The 25,566-nt window shown below is 41.5% G+C and overlaps 1 protein-coding gene and 1 long non-coding RNA gene across 8 annotated transcripts in view; one reads left to right on the top strand and one right to left on the bottom strand.

Moving 5' to 3' along the window:
• LOC129697321 (uncharacterized) overlaps positions 1 to 12,849 on the bottom strand; it is an 80,640-nt gene extending 67,791 nt beyond the window's left edge. For all 6 annotated transcript variants that reach the window (XR_008723497.1, XR_008723501.1, XR_008723500.1 and 3 more), the window contains exon 1: positions 12,547 to 12,849. This is a non-coding gene — a long non-coding RNA (uncharacterized LOC129697321). The remainder of the gene's footprint in view (positions 1 to 12,546) is intronic.
• Positions 12,850 to 13,510: 661 nt separating this feature from the next.
• vgll2a (vestigial-like family member 2a) lies at positions 13,511 to 24,728 on the top strand. 2 transcript variants are annotated; one of them, XM_055635762.1, is made up of 4 exons: positions 13,511 to 13,795; positions 14,479 to 14,764; positions 17,850 to 18,323; positions 23,338 to 23,570. In XM_055635762.1, exons 1-4 carry the CDS (start codon positions 13,715 to 13,717, stop codon positions 23,379 to 23,381), a joined length of 885 nt encoding a protein of 294 aa, XP_055491737.1. In that variant the 5' UTR covers positions 13,511 to 13,714; the 3' UTR covers positions 23,382 to 23,570. The 2 variants fall into 2 exon arrangements, with proteins under 2 accessions (XP_055491737.1, XP_055491738.1); XM_055635763.1 differs by having other exon boundaries at positions 13,513 to 13,795; positions 23,483 to 24,728.
• Positions 24,729 to 25,566: the final 838 nt, after the last annotated feature.

Below are 25,566 nucleotides of genomic sequence, written 5' to 3'. Positions count from 1 at the left end.
GTCTTGATGCATTGTTCCAACCTAAAACATTAACAATTCCTTTGCCTTCACAGATGCAGCTCAACCTGTGAAACTACTCTAGCAAATTTGTTGTTGCTCCAGATGCTAGCATCTGCAATCTCCTGCTTCTCTGCATTTTAACATTCAACTAGAACAGGATGGCTCGTCTCTGCCATTAGCAAGGAATTGACCTTGCATTAAATTAATTTTTTTATTTAGGCTTTATATTTCTCCTTCTTGTCCTTCGGTAAATATGTATTCCTGGACAGTATGAGCACATTTAAGTGTTTGCAATTTGGCCCTGTCGGGGTTATGCTTGAGCAGCTGGTTAACCAAAATATATTGCATGTTTTGCCCCAGAGGTACTGCCCCAGAGGTACTGGTCTAGTATAGTCATTTCGCCATCTTGGCTCTTGTCCTGTCATCTTGTGTGAGCAATAGGATTATTAGCTTCCAGTTGATCCTTCTCTACTTCACCTCTACAGGAAGATGCTCAGTAATCATGATATTCACATTAACGCCAAGACCACATTGGTACATAAGATCATAAGATCATAAGTGATAGGAGTAGAATTAGGCCATTTGGCCCATCAAGTCTACTCCACCATTCAATCATGGCTGGTCTATCTCTCCCTCCTAATCCATTCTCTTGCCTTCTCCCCATAACCTCTGACAGCAGTACTAATCAAATGGAACATATGGAACAGAAAAAGGCCATTCAGCCCATTAAAGCTATGCTAAAGCCCATTTGATAATCAATTTAATCTATTAAGATTGTCGCTATTGTCTCACAAGCTTGCCCAGTTTCCCTTAAGTATATCAATGTTCTGGCTTCAACCATATGCTTTGATTATGAGTTGCATATTCTCACCACCATTTGAGTAAAAATGTTTCTTCTGAATTCCTCACTGGATTGCTTGCTGATTAAAATTGAATCTGAATCTGAATCTGAATCTGATGATTATACATTTGTGATCACTGGTTACGGTTCTTCATACAAGCCAAATCATTCCCCTTGTATCCACTCTATCAGAACTCTTCATCCCATTAGATGAATATATTGGGTTACTTCACACTTATTTCAAGTATAAAGGGAGTCTGATCCAAATGTTGCCCCAAACACATCTTCTCAGGGGCAGAAGCAGGTGAGGAGTTTACCACCTGTACTGTGAGAATATAGGCAATAAGAGAAAAAACAATTGCCTATAGTGATTGTATTGTCTTCCTATAGTGCCTATAGTGATTTAATATAGCTGCCTTATTTGGGTATCATTGAACCATTGAACCATTCCCCTCAAGGTACACCATAGTCCATGCCTAGATATGGCTATATGATGACAACCTGTATCTTTTAAGATGGCAAAGGAACTGCCCACATATGGTCTATATCCTTCAATTTCCTGTCTGTTCACATGCCAGTCTAAATCCACTGGAATATTGTTATTGTATCTGCTTCCACCATTAGTTCCCTGGCAGCATCTCTCAGGGATCCACTACTTTTGCAAAAAAGAAAACTTGTCCCACAAATCTCATTTAAGGCCCCCCCCCCCCATCACTTTTTTTCACCTATGTCCACTACTATTGATACTTCTGCCCTGGGGAAAAGACTGTGACTATCTACCGTATCTATGCAGCCCATAATTTTATATACTTCCATCAGATAACCCTTCCTGATAAAAACAATTCAAGGTTTTCCAACCTCTCTTTGTGGCAGATACTCGGTAATCCAGGTAACAATCCAATGAACCTTTTCTTCTCCCTCTTCAAAGTCTCCATATTCTTCCTGCATTTCAATTCAGTTGACACAACCTTTATACTCAATGCCCCAACCAATGAAGGTAAGTATGCTGTATGGTTTCATTACTAACCTATCTACTTGTGATACCTCTTTCAGGGAGCTATAAACTTGCAGCAAAAGTTATCTCTATACATCATTGTTCTTAAACTTCCTGCCATTTACTGTAAACTTCCCTCATACAATTTACTTCCCAAAGTGCGACACCTCTCACTTGTCAGGATTAAACTCCATCTGCCATTTCTCTGCCTTCCAACTGATTTACATGCTATTGTAAACACTAACAACCTTTCTCCATCTATTCACAACTGCCATTTTTTGTGCCATCTGCAAACGTCCTGGTCAGCTCACCTACATTTTTGTACAAATCATGTATCTGTATACTTAACAACAGAGGCCCTAGCACTGATCCATGCAGAACACCACCGGACACAGGCAAATGTCACCAACCTTGTCACCTTACGCAGAGAGCATCAAAGGTCCCCCATGAAATATGTATCTTTGTCCTCAAAAGAGATGACATTTTTCAAGGTGGGTGTTCCCTCCAATGCCTTTCATCACTTGTTTAATTGTATTTGCATTTGTCTCCCTTTATTCACAACTGACAGGAAAGGCTACCAAACAACCGTGGCTAAGATCCCAAAACCCAGAGACTACCCCTGTAAAATGGATGTGAGGACTTTATTGATTACAGGATAAAGCTATTCTTTTTCTCTTATTGCCTATAGTGTTTGAGAGAAAATCTTTACTATCTATCATGTTGCGACGTTTCTATAAACCTTTAACATTTTTCCCAAACCATTCCTGCAGAAATGTTGGAAATGTCCTTTTTACAAACGGAAAACGGAAAATATATTCTTGTATTTTTTAGTGGATCACTCCTGTTCTGAATCCTTGACCAAGCTACCATCATTGCTTTGTCTTGCCATCTTTCATCTTCCTAGTGTTGCAATTTAGTATGCCCTAGCAAGGCCGAGGTAAATTACCTATAAAAAGTAAGCTGAGGCCAAGAATGTCTCTGGTCAATTACTGACACAAAGCTGTCAGGACAAAGAATGCAGAGAACCTTCTTTACAGAAGAGGGAAATAATAGACCTACAAGGTCTGCAGAATAAAGGAGTGTTGACAATAATGCTGGATTCAGCCCACACTTTCGATTATTTTCAACCATAGCAATCTGATTAAATGTCTTTACTTTCCAGAAGGTTGGTGTACATTGATCCAGGATTAATATTTGGAGCTTTTGTGCAGTTTACATGGAATTGGTGATAGTTCATAAGATTTATTCTTCACCACCAAACAGCATAGAAATGATGAACGTATAATTCAGACAAGAAAAATGGAAACATTGAAGATGTCCTTCAATAATTACTTTGTCCTCGTTTAACTATATTCAGAGAAATGTCTATTTCTTCAGATTGGTACGTCTCTCATGATGTAAGGAAGCTGATTTTTACTTGCTATAGTTTTTAAGCATTGTTTTGGGGGGGATACCTCTGATTCCAAAATTCCTAGCATATTCGTTAAAACAATTGTAGATATTCCATGGACAATCCTTAAATATTTAGAGTCATACAGTGCGGAAACCAACATGTCCCATCTACACTAGTCCCACCTGTCTGCATTTGACCCATATCCCTCTAAACCTGAACTATCCATGTACCTGTCTAAATGTTTCTTAAATATTTAGCTGACCATCACTACAGAGATTACTGTTAGCCACCTTCATCAATCTGCAGATAAATTGGAAGACAGCACTCTAAATCTTCAAGAATGCAGATTATAATTTGGAGCAATACAACAAAATAGTGAAGATACAGGATGCCTGGACTCTTCGTATTCTCAATGAGAATTTGAAACCAGTCCTAATTACCAACTATCTGCATAGATTTATATCAAAATGGTGGGAAAATACCACAACAGTCTTTGGTTTTCTGAAATATGGCATATACAGTTGTACATCCATGCAATACGGATTGCTATGACTTGTTTTAATTGCAAAGTAATCTGTCAAATTTGCCACACCGGAATATTCAAACAACTGGTTTATGCGCAGCTCTGCAGGGTTAATATATATGGGATACCATTAAACCTGCCAGGCTTTTCTTGTCCAGAGGATCTGCATGTTCCTCCTCATTTTTGTTAACAGAACCACACAGAAAAATAAAAGCAAACCATGGTGCAACTTAACAAAGATTTTATTCAAGACTAATGGGCCTGTCCCAAATAGGCAATTTTTTGGGTGACTGCCGGCGACTGTCATAGTCGTAGCAGGTCACCGAAAAATTGGCAACTGGACCCCTCTACAACAATGTCTACAACAATGTCTAGAACAACCTACCACCTAGTCGACTTCCAGCTGCCGACAACCGGCAACCCATTGGGACGTCCACCTTCGACCACACCTACATATGACAACCTATGACAACCGACGTCCACCCGCAACAAGTTACAACGAGGTAAGACAATTCAGTCGCCGGTGCCTGTCACCGATTTACGTAGTTTGACGTAGGTAATCGCCAATGGAATTCACCGAAGTCAGCACTGGCGACAGCACCGGCGACAACCTACGTCATCCTGGCGACAACCTATGACAGCACATACGTCAGGAGAGGTCAAGCTACGCTCATTGGCGTCAAGCCAACTGTCGCCGACTGTCGCCGAAAAGTTTTAAACATTACAAAATCCAGCAGCGACCAGAAAAACGCTACGATTCTTTGGGCAACTGAGGAGACTACTCACGACCATACAGGCGACACCCCGGCAACAGCCTAGTCACCTGTAGTCCCCTAACAAATCGCCTAAGTGGGACAGGGGCATTAGTTATTTAGATCATATAACCATATAACCATTTGGTGGATGTTAAATTTGTGTTCATTGTGTGTTTTGTTATTTTATTATATGTATGACTGCAAGGCAATGAAATTTCATTCAGACCGAAATGACAATAAAGGATACTTTGACTTTTGACTTTTTGACATCTAGCCATTAACACAATGGCTACTACAGCTGTCAAGAGGCTGAGTGTCTTTTCAGGAATTGCTCATCCTCTGACACCATAAACCATTTCCACTGTCTGCAAGACACAAGTCGGGACCGAAATGGATTGCTCTCCATTTCCTGATGACACCATCTCGGGTAAAATAACCCACTTGAGTGGCACCATCATTAAAAACATTATATTTCCATCCACCACCACCATTCAATGGCTACAGTGCCTATAATCTACATAATGCACTGCTGATGATGCCTATATTAAAACAACTTAAATTCCAATAGGGGAGAAGACAGGAGAATGTGGGTGAGAGGGAAAAATAGATCAGCCATGAGAATGATAGAGTAGGCTTGATGGCCAAATAACCCAATTATGCTCCTATGTCGTATTATCTTATGACTGTGACCACTAATATAAGAACTTTAGACAATAGGAACACCCCCAACTTGCAAGTAACGCGTAAACTGGTCTTCAAAATAGATTAGAAAAAGCAGATAGTTGAAGGGAAGACCTTTGAACTAATCGACCTTTATCAGAGACATTCTATCGGAACAAGATAACAATTTTGTCTTTCCGTCATCACTGCACTGGCGTCTCAGCCAAGATTTCTGAATGCAGCAGTATAACAGTCACCTGTGTTGGAATAGAACTGATGTGCATCAAATCGGGAAAGTTGTATTGCATAATTCATACGTTCATACATTATAGGAACAGAATTAGGCCATTCAGCGCATCAAGTCTACTCCGCCATTCAATCATAGCTGACCTATCTTTCCCTGCCAACCCCATTCTCCTGCATTCTCTCCGTCACCCCTGACACACGTACTAATCAAGAATCTATCTATCTCCACCTTAAAAATATCCATTGATGACCTCCTCAGCCTTCATGTGGCGTGATGCGGAGGTGATGTGCCGGTGATGTGGCATGATGACGTATTGACACGTGGTGTTTCCTCAAGTGTCGCAATATTTTTTTTGTTGCCACTGGATTTTGAAATGTTCAAAATCTTTTGGTGACCCTGATACATCAGTCAATGATGCTTGCTTTATGAATTTCCTGAGACGTACCGGAAGGGACATCAAAGGCGTTAGGTAGATACGTGTCTTTACCTTTAATGAGAGACTGGTCAGTACCATTCACTTTCTTAACATTAGAGCCTTTTCACTGGGTGACCAGACCCCACACATGTACATTAATCACACAGAGCTTTCTCTGAGTGGACAAAGCACTAGTCACAATCTGAAAGACTAATAGAAAACTTTAGATTGTATTCATCTCCTTCTTAGAAAGATTCTAACGGAGTAAGAGGCGACCGTGGCTGACAAGAGAAGCCGAGGACAGTATAAAAATAAAAGAGAAGACATATAACAGAGCAAAGATGAGCAGGAAGCCAGAGGATTGGGTACGTTTAAAGAACAACAGAAGGCAATACGGGGACAAAAGATGAATTATGAAGGTGAGCTTGCCAAGAATATAAAGGAGGACAGTAAAAGCTTACTTAGTTATATGAAGAGGAAAACATTAGCTAAGACAAATGTGGGTCCCTTGAAAACAGAAACAGGTGAATTTATTATGGGGAACTGGCAGACGAGTTGAACAGGTACTTTGGTTCTGTCTTCACTAAGGAAGGCACAAATAGTCTTGCAGATGTACTAGGGAACAAAGGATTTTCATGGACTTTCAGAAAGCCTTGGATAAGGTCTCACACAGGAGATTAGTGGGCAAAATTAGAGCACATGGTATTGGGGGTAGGGTATTGACATGGATAGAAAATGGTTGGTAGACAGGAAACAAAGAGTAGGGATTAACGGGTCCCTTTCATAATGGCAGGCAGTGACTCGTGGGGTACAGCAAGGCTCGGTACTGAGACTGCAGCTAGTTACAATATATATCAATGATTTAGATGAAGGAATTAAGAGTAACATTAGCAAATTTGCAGATGACACAAAGCTGGGCGGCAGTGTGAACTGTGAAGAGGATGCTATGAGGATACAGGGTGACTTAGACAGCTTGGGTGAGTGGGCAGATGCATGGCAGATGCAGTATAATGTGGATAAATGTGAGGTTATCCACTTTGGTGGCAAGAACTGGAAGGCAGATTATTATCTGAATGGTGTCAGGTTAGGAAAAGGGGAAGTACAACGAGACCTGGATGCCCTTGTACATCAATCACTGGACGTAAGCATGCAGGTACAGCAGGCAGTGAAGAAAGCTAATGGCACGCTGGCCTTCATAATGAGAAGAGTTCAGCATAGGAGCAAAGAGGTCCTTCTGCAGTTGTACAGGGCCCTGGTGAGACCACATCTGGAGTATTGTGTTCAGTTTTGGTCTCCTAATTTGAGGAAGAATATTCTTGCTATTGAGGGAGTGCAGCGTAGGTTTACAAGGTTATGTGACTGTCATGTGACGAAAGAATGGAATGGCTGAGCTTGTATTCACTGGAACTCAGAAGAATGAGAGGGTATTTTATAGAAACATATAAAATTATTAAGGATTTGGACACGTTAGATGCAGGAAACATGTTCATAATGTTGGGAGATTCCAGAACCAGGAGCCTCAGTTTACGAATAAGGGTAGGCCATTTAGAACTGATGAGGGAAAACTTTTTCACCCAGAGTTGTGAATTTGTGGAATCTCTGCCTCAGAAGGCAGTGGGGACAGATTCACTGGATGCATTCAAACGATAGCAACTACAACCCCCTCTCCCCCCCTCCGCCCCCTTCTCCCCCAATCCCCCCCCCCCCCCCCCCACACACACACACACACACACACACACATACCCCTGCACCCTACCTGGACGCACACCTCTTTGTCCATTCCAGCTTCCCTTCCTCTGGCCTCACAAATGGCAACTCTTCGATCCTTTTGTCTCACAGCTTCTGTCTTTTCATCTCTGGGCTTTGTCTTACCTATCAATCCCCATCACCCGTAACCACCTGTCAAGCTTTGTCCTGCCCATCCTCTCTTCTGGCTTTCTTTCGCCTCCACAATCAGTCTGAAGAAGTGTCCCAAGCCGAAAAGTCGCCTTTCCATGTTCTCCAAAGATGCTGCCTGTCCTCCAACATTTTAAGCCAGCATCTGCAGTTCCTTAATTCTACAGAAATCTACATGGCCGCCTGGTGACCCAGAGAGTCTGAGCTCCTGGATGGGTGACATGTGTAGCAACTTGAACAAACCATACTTTTGGCTGGGACGATGGACTAGTGCTGCTTTCTGGTCATCATATAATGTGCCTCTGTTCAATCAACCGAAGAGACAAGTTACACAGGAGCAATGAATAAAGAGCTAAAGAACGGGTCAGACAGCAACTGCGGGGCGAATGGACAGACGATGTTTTGGGTCGGGACCCTTCTTCAATCGTGAAAGAAGGGTCCCTACTTGCTCTTTCCACAGTTGTTGGCAACACGAAGAGTTCCTCCAGTGCTTTGTGCTTTGCTCAAGATTCCAGCAAACACATTTTCTTATATCTGCAGTTTCTTGTGGCATAAACTTCCACAGGACCCTTGTTAACTTTGGAAATGAACACATTGTGTGTCGCTCCCAATAAATGAAAGCATTGTCAACCATTCAAGGGTGTGGGAATATTTTGGAGAGAGGGCTGGCGATGCCATGGACTGGTGTCAAATGTCACAATAGAGCAATCGCACATGTAAATCTACTATTTAGAGAGGGAGGGAGAGGGAGAGAGAGAGGGAGAGGGAGAGGGAGAGAGGGGGAGGGGGAGGGAGGGAGAGGGAGAGGGAGAGGGAGAGGGGGAGGGGGGGGAGGGAGAGGGAGAGGGAGAGAGAGGGGAGAAAGAGGGGGAGAGGGAGAGGGAGAGGGAGGGGAGGGGGGGGGGGGGGGAGGGGGGGGGAGGGGGGGGGGGGGGGGGGGAGGGGGGGGGAGGGAGAGGGAGGGAGGGGGAGGGAGAGGGAGGGAGAGAGGGAGAGGGAGAGGGAGAGAGAGAGAGGGAGAGGGAGAGGGAGAGGGAGAGGAGGAAGGGGAGGTTGAAGGCTAGCTTCCTTTATCCTGCATCTCTCACTAAAATAGTTAAAGCGTATATTGGCATTTTTCCCAGCGAATCTGTTTTATTGAAAGTATACAGAGATGCGTGTATGGTCTTTACACCTTGTCCGTATTTTTAATGTCATGCATGCTGTATGTGTGACAGGTGTTATTCATCTAAATCTCAATATCCAGTAATTTGCATGTGTTAGTGTGTACTTAAACTGTCATTATTTTGCCTTTCTCGGCATTCTGCCATCTTACGTTATTTGTTAAGAGTTTCATAACAACACATGAACATGATAGGAGATGGAGTATCCCCTTGGCCCCTCGTCCTCTCCACCATTTCAGAACATCGTTATTCCAGTGATAATGGCTTTACACCACTTTCCTGCTGATCCCCATAACTCCAGATTTACCAAACAATGTACGTATTCGCATGCGTAAATTTGCAGATAACATGATAATTGGCAGTTATGGATCGTTAAGACTGTTCTCATAGAAGGGTCCCAACCCAAAACACCGCCTATCTTTTTCCCCCAGAGATGGTACCTGATCACAGCTTTACTCCAACACTGTGTGTTCGACACACAGCTCTGAAAGGACACAGTAGGGTGAGATCAAATGAAAATTTGGGGCATAGAAATGGCATATGGAATTTGCTCCAGACAAGTGTGCAATTATGCATTTTGGAGTTCAAGTGCAAGAGAAAATGATTCAATGAATGGCAGGAGTCTCAGCAGTATTGGTGTACAGAAGGATGTTAGGATGCCAGTCCATAGCTCCCTGAAAGTGGCAACACATGTGGACAGGGTGGTAAAGAAGGTGAATGGCATTCATGTCTTTATTGGTCAGGGCACTGATCAGAAATATTGGGAGTATAGCAGTATTAAACCTTGATTCAACCATGTTTAGAGCCATGCACGCAATTCTGGTTGCTTGCTGCATTATAAGAAGGAAGTGGACGCTTTGGAGAAGGTGCAGAAAAGGTTCAAGATGTTGCCTGGATTGGAATGTATTAGTTATCAGGAGAGGTTGGACAAACGTGGATTATGTTTTTATCTTAGAACATCAGAAGCTGAAGTGCAACCTGATAGAAGTTGATGAAATTATGAGAGGCATTGATGGGGTAAATATTCTGAGTCTATCCCATGACAGAACCGTCAAATACTAGACGGTGTCTTAACAGTGTTAAGTTAGTAGGGAGAATATTTATAGGGGATTGTAGGGTTTGTGTTTTTTTACACAGAGTATGTTGGGTGCATGGATTATAATGCCAGGGAAGGTGGAGGAAGCAGATACAAAAGCAACATCTAACAGCCAGGTAAATATGCAACCAGTGAAGTTACGGCTGATAAGCAAGGTCCTGACATGTGGAAAATATTTCTGTGATATTGGAAGTGTTCAAATATGGAACTACATAAAAGATGGTTTCTTGTAGCTCCATATGAAAGAAACATTGATTTCTGAAACAATTACATGTTCAAGAACCAGAAAAGAATGGAGTTTGGAAATGAGACAGTACTGATTAAGAAATCAGATTACTTAGTTGATCATAAGCCTTAACACCTTAGGATGCAAGAGGAACTTAGTGTCGGGCAGCAAGAATATCAGCTCAATGTTGTTACATAAACCAATGAGGGACTCCAAGTGACAAGGGCATTTTTGATGATCATTCATACACATTTAGATTTTTCGCATATATTTATCATTGAACCTGTACAGATTAATGCAAGGTGTGCAATATAACATGTAAGGCTACCAAATTTGCATTTGAACCAGGCTGCTGGTGAAATCTGTGCCAAGAAAAGTTTCGAAAAAAATTCCAGGTGGATCTCAATGTGTTTTTAATGACACTTTATTATTTTTAATGTTAAATACAGCAGAGAGCCCAAAGGTGTTTTTGTAACTGTAAATTAAATTTGCATTCAGCTGCTGACCTGAGGCTACAAAAAACTGTGAGTGAAAAATAAAAGCTGCAAATTCTGGAAATCTGAAATTAAGACAGAAAGTGCTGGATGTGCTCATTAGCTCAGGTAGCATCAGGAGAGAGAAAGAAAAAAAACAGAGTTTCAGCTGAATGCCATTTCATCACAACTCATGCTGACTGGTTGAATAAGATTCTGATCAAGAGGCAATTCTGCTACTCTCTCCATAGACGTTCCCTAATCTGCTGAGTAAACCCAGAATGTTCTTATTAAAGATCTGGAACTATTAATCGTCCATTGTCTTCAACTCAAAATTGCTCAATCATGATTCCATCCTTGACATTACTGCCCTGCACTCTCCCCTACAGCAAATAATCCACTCTAGTCTCACTCCTGGCTGATGGGAAGATACAAAAGGATGATATATCAGTGGTAAAACAACAAGGCCTTGCACGCAGATGATATCCCTGCTAAAGTTGGAAATCTGAACAAAGGGGAACTTCAGTCCTTTCATATCCGACCTGCGAAGAGGAGGACATGATAGAGGACCCCAGATGCACCATAATTGTGCCCATATTCACGAAATTACTCAAATTCATCTGTAATAACAACAAGAATATCTCCCTGCTGTCTGCCACAAGGAAAGTCATATCTGATGTCCTCCTCGATGACCATCTCTCAGTGACTGAAGAGCTTATCCCCAACACACTGTTGATTCTATCCTCTAGCGACATAGTGGATATGATCTCCATTGTGCATTAACTCCCAGAAATGCCAAAGGCAGTATACATAGACTATACATAGACATTTTTATTACTTCACCAAAGCTTTTGGCTCCATTAACTGAGAGGACAGATAGAACATCTTCCTCAAATGTGGCTGTCCACTGAAATGTCTGTCTGCTATATTGTGATATGTTAGTTGTGATCTTAATCAACAGGCCCACTACATCCAAATGTCAGAACAGATCAGAGCAAAGAAGGTCTATCACAGCCCCATTACTTTTCTCAGTCTTTTTTTGTTGCCACTCTGCTGCACTTCATGTACAACGAACATCCCTCTGGAATTAGGCTAATTTACAGGGCAAATGAGAAACCATGTCAATTTTATGTCACATCCACATCAGATATTAGGTAATTCCAACTTCTACCACTGAGCTGCAACATATAGACAACGATGCATCTGTACACATTCAGAGACCAAGCCACAAGTCTTGATCAACTGATTCATTGAAGCAGACGAGAAAATAGGCCTTTCAATGAACATTTGCTAAACAAAGATCCTCCACCAATCTTTTCCCAGAATTAAACATATATCTCTGGGTCCATCTCTGAATGACATCAACATTGCCTTAGGACTTCTGGTGAAAAGAATATTTGAAAACCATGACCTCAAACCCTTCACATGGTCTATCGGTGATTCCTACATCTGAGACACAAAAAAAACGGCCAGGAGCACTGGAGAGATATCATCAAAACTGGGGATACACAAAAATGCTGGAGAAACTCAGCGGGTGCAGCAGCATCTATGGAGCGAAGGAGATAGGTAACATTTCGGGCCGAAACACTTCTTCAGACTGATAGGGGGTGGCGGGGAGAAGAAAGCAAAAAGGGAGGAGGAGGAGCCCGAGGGCTGGGGGAAGGGAGGAGACAGCTCGAGTCATGTATAGTTTTTCCGCTGACTGGTTAGCATGCAACAAAAGGTTTTCACTGTACCTCGGTACACGTAACAACATACAAAACTAAACTGAGAACCCTGAGACCAATGCCGGGAGATTACAGAAACCCAGCCTAAATGCCCAGGTAAAAGCAATGCACCAACTCTCCAACTGTCTCGGTCTCACCTAGCATCTCCGTCCCCCGTTGTGACAGAAACTTCAACAATAACTCGTGGATTTTCTCTTTGCCGATTCTGATGAAGGCGTTCTGTCCTGAAACCATAACACGGCTTATCTCAAGCCGTCTGATCTGCTGAGTGTTTCTTGTATTGTTGCTTGATGTTTCCAGAATCCACGCGACTGTGTAAAATCAGACTCCTCCACAACCTCGGGGGACTGCCGTGGAAGAAAGTAAACTTGCACGTGGAAACGCTATGCGTGACATAACTGGGAGGATCGTAAAGGTAATAGTTATAGAGCACTTCAGTCCACCTTACCCATGCCGACCAAATTTGCAATCTGCGCTAGTCCTTTTGGCTGTGTTTGGCTCACAGCCCTGGAAACTCTTCCTCTCCCTTGCTGGTCATATTTATTTTAAAGGTCCTAGTTTTATCCGCTTCCATGGCTTCCTCTAGCAGTTAATTAACCCAAATATTTAAATGTAATCCCCCCCCCCCCCCCCCCCCCCACCCACCACCTTGAAGTCTCCAGATGCTAATCTAGTTCTTGACTAATATAATGCTAGATCTATTGCCAATGTATTTAATTTAACCAGAAAAGGTGAACGTGTGCCTGTCGATAGAACAACAACCATGGAAAGCAACCGATAAGGCAGTCACAATCGGATATCGCACTGTAACTAGTCTCCATGAAATAATTTCACATGCACACGTGTGAAAGAACCAACGTTTATGACTGAAATACTAGCGGGTGTGTGAACATAATCCAACGCCGCGTTTTTTGGAAGAATTTGGTGTTTGCAATTCAAGTGGATGTTATTAGAATAATGATGGCACGAAGAAGCATGGGTTGGAATTGGCTGCTTATTCATATTTGCGCCTTCAATCCCGCCTGCGAGCTGGTTGGAGCTCGGGTATATCGAGAGGGGCCGTATTAGGGCGACGTTCACTGACGTCGCGCAGCGCCGCGTCCCGTTTAAATGTTTGCTGTTGTTTTTTGTACTTAGTCGGGTCGGGGAGAGTGAGAGAGACGTGAGGGCACGGGGACAACACCGCGGTACTCAGCTGTTTGTCCCAAGCAGCGATGTTCGCTTACACTGGACACGTTCGCCCATGAAGTATCATCGCCCGTTGTCTCCCATCTATTAGCCCTGTTGACAACTCCAGCCTTCGCCATGAGCTGTCTGGATGTTATGTATCAAGTGTACGGTCCTCAGCCTTACTTTGCAGCAGCGTACACTCCTTACCATCATCAGGTACGTTTGGTTATACAGTGATCAATTGGGACTGTATGCCGCTAATTCACATCTTTAAAAGTTGGAGTCAAATACTCGGAAATATATAATTGGGTTTATATTTGGAATGATTCCTCGGTTCAGTGTTGGAAATAGTATCCAACTGTTGAGCCTCCAGTCCATTCCTTCCTCTGTTTGCAACTAGGTTGCAAAGGTTTTTCCTTTGATTTTTCGTTGCAGCGTGAAGGAATCTTCAATGTTTTCCCCTCCTTCTGACAGCCAACATCCATCTACAGGCATATGGTTTATTTAGCTACTTATTTTTGCACTTGAAACATCCATCTCTCCCCAGGGCCACTTTAACATGCAACTCTCCTGGAAGAGAGTGTACTTTGGAAATATTGAGTGATCCCTGAGACCATCAAGAGTTGCTGTGGTCAGTCGGATGAGGAATGGGGATTGCGCTTTTGAATGTGGTTGTGTGTCGCGTAAAATTGACAGAAATCGCGTGACCGTAAGTAATCACAAGTCACTGAGGACCATATAAGTTATTATTTATTTATAGGCTTCAAACTGTGGGTTCCTTACTGTCTCATGAGAGTCAAGAAGACTCGCTGCACATGCTGTTGAGCTGCAGAACCCAGTTGCTTCTCGTAAAGTGGTCTGATAGCGACTTCCCCGCCTTTTTTTTGTTGTTGTTGCAGAAATTAGCTTTTTACTCGAAAATGCAAGAGGCGGCGGACAGCACGAATATCAGCGGGACGTTTTCAGTGCACGGCTCTGCGATCAAAGAGGAAGACTCGGCCGGCGAGAAAGAGCGGCCACCTGAAGCGGAGTACCTCAGTTCCCGCTGCGTGCTCTTCACATACTTCCAGGGTGACATTAGCAGCGTTGTTGACGAGCACTTCACAAGGGCACTGAGCCAGGCCAGTTATGCTCCCGCCAGCAGCGGCTCCAAAACCTCGAGAGGAAGCACGAGTTCATGGAGAGGTGGGTTCAGCGCTCGCCTTAAATTAACCGCCGATATCCCGTTATTGTAACAACCAGGAATCAGAAAACCACAAGCGAGGGTTGCAGCAGCAATCACAGAGGGGAGATCCCATAGGAAGGAACTGCAGATGCTGGTTTAAACCGAAGATAGACACAACATGCTGGCGTGACTCAGCGGGACAGGCAGCATCTCTGGAGAGAATGGAAGGATGGGTGACATTGCGGGTCGGCCCGAAACATCATCCATTCCTTCTCTCCAGATATGCTGCCTGTCCCGCTGAGTTAATCATAGAGGGGAGCAGGTTTAGGTACTATGTTCAGCTCTATTATTGCCATATGCACAGAGGAACAGTGAAAAGCTTGGTTTTGCATGCTATCCTATCAGATCAGATAATACTACACATAAATACAATCAGCCAAACGAGCGAAGGGAGAAAGATACAGAGCGCAGAATATAGTTCTGAGCATTGGAGCGTCACGGTTGCAGAGACCAAGTCCAACGTCCGCAATGGGCTGGAGGGAAGCGGACAGTACCCTGGCTTATTTTAGCAGCTTATAATAGAGGGCAAGAAGCTATTTCTGAGTCTGCTAGTGTGCGCTTTCTACTCTACGTTCTGCCCGATGGGAGCAGGAAGAAGAATAAATAAGAATTTGATTATTTTTGCCTCCTTTTCCGAGGTAGCACGAAATGTAGACGGAGCAAATGGTGTGACGTCTGGTGTTAGATGGACTAGGCTACATCTACAACGTTCTGCAATTTATTGGGGTCAAGGCAGTGCAGGACTCCCGAAGGAGTGCGAAAGGGTCGCGACCGAAATGTCACCTGTTCATTCCCTCCCAAGATGTTGCTTGACATTTTGAGTCCACCAGTTATTGGCGTTTTGATCAGAAACACACGTTTTCCGTCAACAATCCCTTAGTCGTCTGTAAGATTATTGAAATCGGTCAGTTGGTAGATCTGTCTGGGAACTTATACTTAATTTCGAGTTGTGTTCCTATTTAAAATGAGTACGAAGCAAGTTGTAAGTAAGCATGGTGTTATATGTTAGCAGCAGCAGGATCTGTTTCATCATTTCACTATCGCGTGTGGGACCCGATGTCTGCTAACTACACGGTTGGCGGGTATCCCAGTGTCTGTGTTGTTATGCAACAGAAGCGAAGGTTGAAGGGACAGGACCCGTCTCCAGACGTCCGCGGCTAATCTTCGCGTTAAAACCGTTTCTTCCTTGCGGTTCACCGAGTGAGATAGTTAAAGAGGAAGTGTTGGGAGGGAAGTCGGGGAGTAGGAGTGTAACATTTCCAAGAAGCTACCAATATCTACCTTCCCCAGCTGAAGAAGGGTCTCGACCCGAAACGTCACCTATTCCTTCTATCCAGAGATGATGCCTATCCCGCTGAATTACTCCAGCATGTTGTGCCTATCTTCAGCGTAAACCAGCATTTGCAGTTCCTTCCTACACTTCCCATTCACTTCTGCCACGGGATAGATCTGGAAGTAGAAATCTGTTTGTTTCACCCTCAACTCAAGTTACGGTTTAATTAAACCCTTCATAGATAAGCGAAGTCTGCGGATTGCAATGGCGATATCGATCACGGCATTATAATGTTCGGTAGTTATTTATTTCAAATGAACAGTAATATCATTAGCGAGTAAGAAAGAACTGCAGATGCTGGTTTAAATCGAAGATAGACACAGAATGCTGGAGTAACTCAGTGGGACAGGCAGCACCACTAGAGAGAAGGAATGGGTGACTTTTCGGGTCGAGTCAGACCCTCATATCATTGGGACTTAATTCTATTGTTTACTTAAATTTGCTTTCATACAAAATCGAGATTACTGTCTGCAAACGAAATATGTGTCCCATGTTACAGTGGCCAGAAACTACCTTTCCTTACAACCATAAATAATCTAAAAATATCAATTTTTAAATCAAAAAATAGACAAGAACCCAGTCATATTTCGGAGACTTGCTATTTCTGAAACAGTTCCATTCTCCATGCCTTTCTGGTGCACCACATTTCTAAAGTCAATTCGATCAAATTATTTGAAAATCTATTGATATCTTGATGTCCCTAGAATTAGCATGATTAGCTGTGACTGAGTAAAAAGACTATTTAATAATCAAAGCACTTCTCATATTGCTTAGCAATTTTGAAGGTGAAAACACCACATTCGTTGAGTATATCTGACCATCCGTTGGTCAGAATTTATCTTTTAAAAGACTAAATTACGTTTCCAATAGAATCACTGAACCATATTTCACGGGTTTCAAGTGTTTGCCAATTGTATTCACCTTAAAACCTTTAAGAAACAGAGTGCAAATAAAGGCAAGTATTACTGCCTTAAGTATGATCAACATAATTGTATTTCACTGCCTAATCCATACAGACCCTCCTGAAGACCCGCAGAATGCACTTTAAGAATAAGGGGTATGCCATTTAGGACTGAGATGAGGAAAAACTTCTTCACCCAGAGAGTTCTGAATCTGTGGAATTCTCTGCCACAGAATGGCAGTGGAGGCCAATTCACTGGAAGTGTTCAAGAGAGTTAGATTTAGCTCTTATGGCTAAAGGAATCAAGGGATATGGGGAAAAATCAGGAACGGGGTACTGATTTTAGAAGATCAGCCATGATCATATTGAATGACGGTGCTGGCTCGAAGGGATGAATGGCCTACTCCTGCATCTATTTTTCTATGTTTCTAAATCTTCTCAGGTGCTGTTTAATTTGGCCTTTCTACTATATTCATCTCTATTTCCATGAACTACTTTTATCAATGGTATGGAAACTTTTTCCCACTGGAAAGCATTAAATAGGAAGGTAAAGAAATTCTGCCAACCATACTTAAGATTTATTCTCACTTATTAAGAGCATTTATATTGCATTTAGTTAAAAACAAATGAAAATAACAACACCCACGTCCAGGAGATTATATAAAAAGTCTTATTCTAATTATTTTACAATATGAATGATTATCATTTTGCTGCTGCTAATAAATGACTGACTTTAATTGAAGAATTTAGAATTATTGATTGGGATAACAGTGTTGATAATTAATAGTGATTTTCATCTCTTTTTTTACAGAGGGAGCCTTCCCAATGAACCAACGGGGTTTTCCACCTTCTTTCTGGAACAGCACTTACCAGCCCTCTATGTCTGCAAGCTTGAGTAGCAGTCTAGGTAATGCCCTAGCAGGAGCTCCCTCAGAGCTGCCCTTTGGAGCTGACCCATACTCAAGTGCCTCTTTGCACACACATCTGCATCAAGGAGCCCCCGAGCCCTGGCACCACCACCACTACTCACTGGGAAGTGCCATCAGTACACAGAGCTCCGTCTACACACGGCCTGGCATGCACGATGTATATGGGGTTGGTGCATCTTTTGACCCACGCTACAGTTCACTACTAGTACCTTCAGTGAGGCCACATAGGCTTCCTGCTATCCCTACTCCACAATGTGACCTGGCAAAGAGTGACACGGCCTCTGCATGGACCACAGGGGCCTTTACAGGTCCCTCCACTGACATGAGCCAAACCCTCAACCTCAATGTGGATGCAGGTAAATATTTTGAAAGAAGTGCATGTAGAGGTCAAAAAACAGAAAGAGTTCCAAAAACTGAAACTGTCTGTTTTCTGTTGGAAATAGAAATCATTTATTAAAGGGAAATGGAGGAGGTGGAGGGGGGTTCTGAAATGTTTTACTAATAAACAATATAAAGTTGATGTAGGATAAGGAGAGATCAATAGTAAACAAAAACATTCTTAGTTGTTCTGTTGGCAGTGATATCAGAACCGAACCACACAACCTCAAAAGGTTCCAACTGCAATAAACGGACTAACCTCAATGCTGATGAGACGAGAGTGCTCAGAAAGGGTTCAGAGGCTTCATAACCTGGGAGTAAGGACCATTAAGCAAGTCTCTGCTGCAAATCAAATAGAGAGGTGAAGGCAGATACTGTGTTTTACAATAGAATGATACATTTTAATTTGTGCACAAGGACAAGGAAAGGTGTTGCTGACAAGGGGCAATTGCCACACTGGTGATAATCATCTCCAACAAGAAGGAGGCTGGTAAATCCTCAAAATTAATGTCCGGGGGACCCCACCACTAACTTGAAGGACAACTAAATCAGCTTCATAAATAATGTGTGTATAAGGGGCCAGGTATTCTCCAGAGAATGGTCTAGGCCATTTTCTCCCAGTGCCATTCCACGTATTTAAGAGGTTAAAGGAGTACATAAACAGTAAACAAATGGAATCCCACTATCGGTAAGTTTATCTCCAATTAATACAAGACCTTCCTTCATCAATGCTGGGTTAAAAACTTGTAACCCCGTCGTTAATATTAGCTAATAGGATGGAATTCGCTGAACCTCACCTGTGCTTGATGTGATGACATGGTTTGGTGGTTTCACAACTCCAACATCCTCTTGGTGATGTTGCTGCAGCTTCCCAGAATAACAGCCTGGCCCAAGGTATCTAAGCTAGTACTCACTGAAACCATGGAAGCGTGGAAAAAGGCCCTTCCGCCCACTGAGTTCAGACCAACCGATGATCACCTGTACACTAATTCTATCCTACACACAAAAGAAAATTTACAGAAGCCAATTAACTTACAAATCTGTACATCTTTGGGATGTGGGAGGAAACCGGAGCACGCGGAGAAAACCCAAGCGAACACAGGCAAAACATGTAAACTCCGTACAAACAGCACAATTAGTCAGGATTGAACTCAGGTTTTGCTCGCTGTAAAGCAGCAACTCTACCACTTTGCCACCTACATAAAAAATGGAAAAGTATTAAAAAGATGTTTTAATATGTAAAATGCAGGTAAATTATAGAAATTAATTAAGACCATTCATTAACGTTTGAAAAATACTTTCACCTACTTTCACAGATAAAGTTGGTGACTGCATTCAAATTAATACCTAGCTGTTGTAAAAGTTTAGTTTTATTATGTAGACACAAGGAACTACAAATGCTGTTTTAAATTTATCATTATATGATATTGCCTAGTACTGATTTTTAATTCTTACAAATGGAAATATGAAGTAAAAGTAAAAGACACCAGAATTAATGAACCTGCCAGGAGCTAAAGCACAAATATTGATGGGAATCTTGCTCAAAAGAACGGTTTTTAATGATCTTAGATATGATTTTTAGTTAGTCTGTTGAGATAAGCAAATTGTAGCACAATTAGCATTACAAACAATTATGCTTTTACTAAGATGGACATAAATTAAACGAAAGTTTGGACCAATTTCATACAATTGTATAGGTTAGTGAATTTAACTAATCAAATATGATTGAATAAAATATTTATATTAAAGCTAAAGAAAATTGAAATTGCAGTTTTAGCCTCCATGGGAGATGAGGGTAGAAAATCTTAGAAAAATAACCTTTTATGTTTCCCAGTAGATTTTTTTGTAAATCAACATGGATGTATCAGGGCCAAAAACTCTAAAAATGGTAATCTTCCCTTTGCCTAGAGCACAACACAATGATACGATTTGAGTATTATTGTGTTGTTCTTAGTTACCAACAAAGCATATTATTGAAACCTTGCTGATGAAAGTGTTTATTTACAATAGAATGTCTGTGAATGAAGGACATTATGATGAGTTAAAAGGGCTTCAAAACTGTATTGATCAGCGTCACATTGAAAAGAAATCAATATAGTGACTTATATGAGCAAAGAGAGATTAACCAATTGCATGTTAATCCAAATAATAAATTAATGGAACACCTCATATAATGATTCAGGTTCTTAATGCTGGTATGCTTTCTCTGAATTGGTATTACCATTTGATTATCGGATCCCGGCAAATTCATTCTGTCTTACATAACAGATCACAACTTAAAATTATTGCATTCGACTAATTGAATAAAAATGCGATCTTGTACAAATAAACCAAACATTTTGTATTATTGCCAAATATTTGGGATCACTATGTATTTTATTGTCCTCTTGTTCAGCATATACCAAGGCAGCATTGGCATTCTGCATCAACACTAAATGCAGCTTCAGTTTTGCATGCTGCAAGAATTTTCAGGAATTTTGGCCCAGACTCAAATTTCATAAGCAGTTCCAGCGAAGAATACTCTGTGCAGAGAGTACAAAAGATGAACCAGTATCATATGCTATGATATGAATCGAGAACATAACTTTCACAGTTTGTATTGCAAGATGCACAGTCTTGATGTGAAAAAACAGGCAACTTTATGTATTTGCAACCTACTATAATTCTGGTAAATTCTGTAATATTCTGCTGTTACACTTCAAATGCAGGCCTTGGGTGCCTTGTACATCGCCCAGATGTCAAAGAGTTATATGCATGTGTGGTTGGAAGCATTTGAGGGCTGTTGCTCTACCTATGGTAATTCTTAAATTTCAGGAAAAGATATCTTGGATATTCATCTGTTAACTACATTGGAAAAAAAAAGTTCATAAAAGTGCTTTTGGTTCACATCAATTCTGATTCATGTTCACCTATACAGATACGAAAGATGGCCTGCCTTTAGTGATTTTAATACATACAGGCATTCAAGATGGCATCTGCCAGTTGCATTATGGTGAACACACCTTCACATCTGGCCTCAGTCAGTACATTCTTACAAAGACAATATTAAACAGTACCCTTGTCTTTTGAAGTTTTATATCACCTGGTCATATTTCACTGATTAAATGCATGCCTAGATTTCAAGGACACATTATTGATTTTAATGGAATTATTTTCCAGACTAATCTTCAATCTTGTTACATTCCTGCTGTACAATGTACATTCCTGCTGCCTGGGAGTTATGTCACTGATAGGAGCCAAGTGCAACCTTAAGCACTCAAGAATTAACTAGAGCCGAAGTTAAATGTACCACTTTTTTTGGTGTTTCCTAATGCCAGATTCATAAGAATGCCTTTGGCTGCCTCGATGGCCTCTGCGTGTGATTTTGAGCCGCATTATGAACAGCTGTGTGCCATTGAACTATGTGGGAATTGTGGCATGAACTCTTATTAAAGTTATTTCATGTAGGACTTTACAGCTGACATTGCAATTAGATATTTATCCTATTAGTGTGGACAGGATCCAAATAAACAGTGTAATCTCTCTGTACTAATTGGTTTCCAAAGTTACCTGGGTGTGTTATAAATGTGTTTCCCACAACTTCCCACAACGTCCCAGCGTTGTTCAACATGTGTTGAGGTGAAATGATGCGCTTATAGTTACATACGTGTCTGATATAATTATATCATAGAAATGTGAAGCATAATATAGCTATAAATGGTGTAGAATGAATCTGTGCGATAATTATTTATGCATGACAATGTGATTTGTTAGATGCATGAACTATTCGATATAACTAACGGATGTCTGCAATATACGTTATTAAATGAGTTAACTATCAAGCAATAAGGAAAATATTTCGATTAATGTAAACCTGCTGAAATGATGCTGTGCATTACTAATATCGACGCTCTTAAGAGACGGTAATAAAAATGAAATACACTGGGATGAGTATAGAATATAGTATCTCTAAGTGCGGTTAACCCTGAACAGTTATATATCAGAGGAATGGAACTCGCGTTTGTATGTTGTGTATTGCTTGTGCCGAAGAAATCCGTAATTTATTGAAACCCATCAAATAATTCTAAATGTGGATAAATATGTATTCAGTAGCATGAAATGTGGAGGTCCATGTGGAGGTTAAGTAATAATACTTAACAACTATGACGATAGCAATGGGAAAGTAGCCTGTAACTGTTTTTCATATTTAAACATATCAAATCCACAAACATCAGATCACATTAGATGCTTAACAAAATGTTCTATTTTGATATTGGTGATATGTAATGAGAGTTCAGTTGCAGTTTCTGACTGCAACAATGTGATTGATATAGGTTATTTTACATTTATATATTAAGGGGATTTAAATCCTGTCGGGTTTGTCGAATATAAGGACGTTAAGCAGAATGATTTTTGAAAAACGAAGTTTACAAGAAATGTATAAAAGTCTGTGTTTTCCAGGATAGATAAATTAAATATCCACATTTTTTAGGCGTAGGTGGTTATGTAAGCTGCATTGATATTTAACTGAAGGACAGCGGGGATGGACTTGACAAAATTGGAATTTGTCTTCGATTTACCTCAGAACCCTCTTAATGTATGTGTTTAATTATATAACATTTAAATTCGCAATGCCCTGGGTAAGTCAAATGCGTTTAACATTGAGTTCGGAATTATCTTTCTGTTCCTCGTGGACATTCCCTTTATTAATATAATTGCGAAACAAATTGTTTAAGTCGCATGGAACTCATAGTGCAAGAGTCAACTGAGAAATGAGTTATCTTCATGGTCTGTGACTTGGCGTCACAGGTCCCCTCGGCCACTTGTGGACTTGCCTGAATGCTCTTGTTTTTCCCCTGTGTGTTTGGCCGCTTTAGCCGGAGTTTCTATCTCTTATTGTTTCAATGCTTAATTTGTTCTGACTTTCGGAGCAAGCCTCTGGTTCTGTGTTCTATCCCTGTCCTGCTTACATGTCCTCTCTTCTTCTTTTTGCCTTTCTTATTCGATTCTCAGGTCTGGCGCACCCGGAAAAAAACAAAGATCTTTACTGGTTTTAGAGCACTACCAGCTACCTCGTTTGGCTGCCCTGTAAATTTCTACCTGAAACATTTCTCTTCCTCTGTGTACAGTGTGTAACAGATTTTGATCTCGGTTTCAGCTCGCCGCTATTCCCTTTGTGGTGGATCCCTGTTAAGCTGATTGTTTATTACACAACAAAACGCTTCAAGCAAAAAATAAAACAAAAACCTTTTGGAGAAAAAAAGTGTTTCAAACTCCACAGTTGATCGACCGGCCGTAGAAGTTAAAACTGCGACTGAATCATTTGCTAGATCGCACGCTCCTCCCGGAGAACATTAAGAGAAGCCGGTTTGAAGTGCTTGGATTTTAACACATTTTCAAAAATGCGCTCATTCTTTCAAAAGAGCGCCCAGATGTCCGAATCAAACTTTACTCGAATCCAGGGAATGTTGATATAGTGGGATTTCCAGGAATCCACAGTTGGGCATTTCATAACAGATCGCTTCTAATAGACTCAACAAGCTAATTTTTAATAGTAACGCACTGCTAATAACAGGACCACAAAAGGAACACGATTCATTACAAACAAACGAAGACTTTTTAAGAATGCGGAAAGTCCTGATATGCATTCCAATTGTGTTTTTTCTCTCTCGTGAATCGGCCTGGCGATGGAAAACTCCTGTAAGATGGAGAGCTTTAATGAGATCGGGAACATTGTACCCTGTGCAGCCATTCCCGCGGCCACAAGATCTGCCGAAGGCTTCAGGGCAGCAGCTGTTGCAACAACTGTGCAAACTATTGGGCTCTCGGAGAGGTTGCTGCAACGGGCCGATGTTGGGCAGCGTTTTCAGTGACTGCGAACTGACAAGTGGAAGCTTCTGAAGATCCGATGTAAGAGGGCGAATGGAGCATTGGGAATGGATGACCGTCACACCAAGCGGAAGAACGGAGAAAACAACAAGAGAGAGGGGATGGGGGAGCAATTTCAGGTTACAACAGCATTTCTTTTGGACAGATGGACTCCAGTTTATTGAAACGTTTTAATTCTGTGTGTCAGTAACGAGTATTTTTTTTGTTATTGTTGTCATTTTAGCCGTTTCGGAGAACGATTTGTAACTATAACAGTGAGTGAACATAAGTCTGGCCATTCGCGAAGTAAAAGTAGTTTGAAAAAAACTCTGTAAAAATAGATTGTATAAAATTGTACTATTTTGACAAGGCGACGCTGATCATTAAGTGTGACTATTTGTTAACTTTATTTCTGTGTTTTATTCATCCATTCTTGAACTCGTGAAGGTGAATCGAAACTGTGAACTGGATTATAGGCATTTCCTGTCACCTGGGTTTAAATTGATGGTGTTTAAGATTAAACAGCGTGCATCACATGATCTTCCTTCTGCCTTTTACGCAGCAGTCACCCACGTTATTTGTGAGTCTTTTATTCCCAATGCAACAGTTGTTTATTGGGAGCCAATTGAAATCAGAGCAGAATGTTTCTATAGCACATTATTTGAGATGCCCACAGCTAATAATCTACTCGTTCACCTCCCACCCCACGTCCCAAAATTCCTGCACAAAAATCATGATAGACACAAAAAACTGGAGTAACTCAGCGAGTCAGACAGCATCTCTGGTGAAAAAGAATGAGTGGAGTTTCGGGTCGAGACCCTTCTTCAGACTTGAGACAAGGGAAAGGGAAACGAGAGGTCTTATCCCGAAACGTCACCCATTCATTTCCCCCAGAGATGCTATCTGACCCGCTGAGTTACCCCAGCTATTTGTGTCTATCTTCGGTTTAAACCAGCATCTGCAGTTCCTTCCTACACAAAAGTCACGATATTACGCAAAAAGGCGTTTCCCCGGCCCTCTGGGTACTATGCATTGATATTGGTTTACTATTGTCACGTATACCGAGATACTAAAATAAATAGAAAGGCACGGCATTGACGTTACCTCTCTCCCAACCTAATTCCCTTCTTCAGAATGAGTGGGTTTTCTGTACCTATTTTCATGGTTATTAACACAAAAGATCTTTCGCAGTCGCTCATCAGGGCCATGTTTTTCAAAGCCAAGGAGACATCGCTTGTTCATTAGTGAGCAATAAATATAGGAGAGAGACATGTTACAAAGCCAAAGCTTCGAATTATCATCCCTCGTGTTGGAAAGTTACATAAACCCCAACAAATAAAACTTTCTGATCTGGAGAGCGCGGAGACGTAACCA

Source organism: Leucoraja erinacea, chromosome 5 (assembly GCF_028641065.1).
Source record: "Leucoraja erinacea ecotype New England chromosome 5, Leri_hhj_1, whole genome shotgun sequence".
NCBI lineage: Eukaryota > Metazoa > Chordata > Chondrichthyes > Rajiformes > Rajidae > Leucoraja > Leucoraja erinaceus.
The sequence above is the reverse complement of the archived record's forward strand: the minus strand, read 5'-3'. Positions and strand labels throughout refer to the sequence as shown.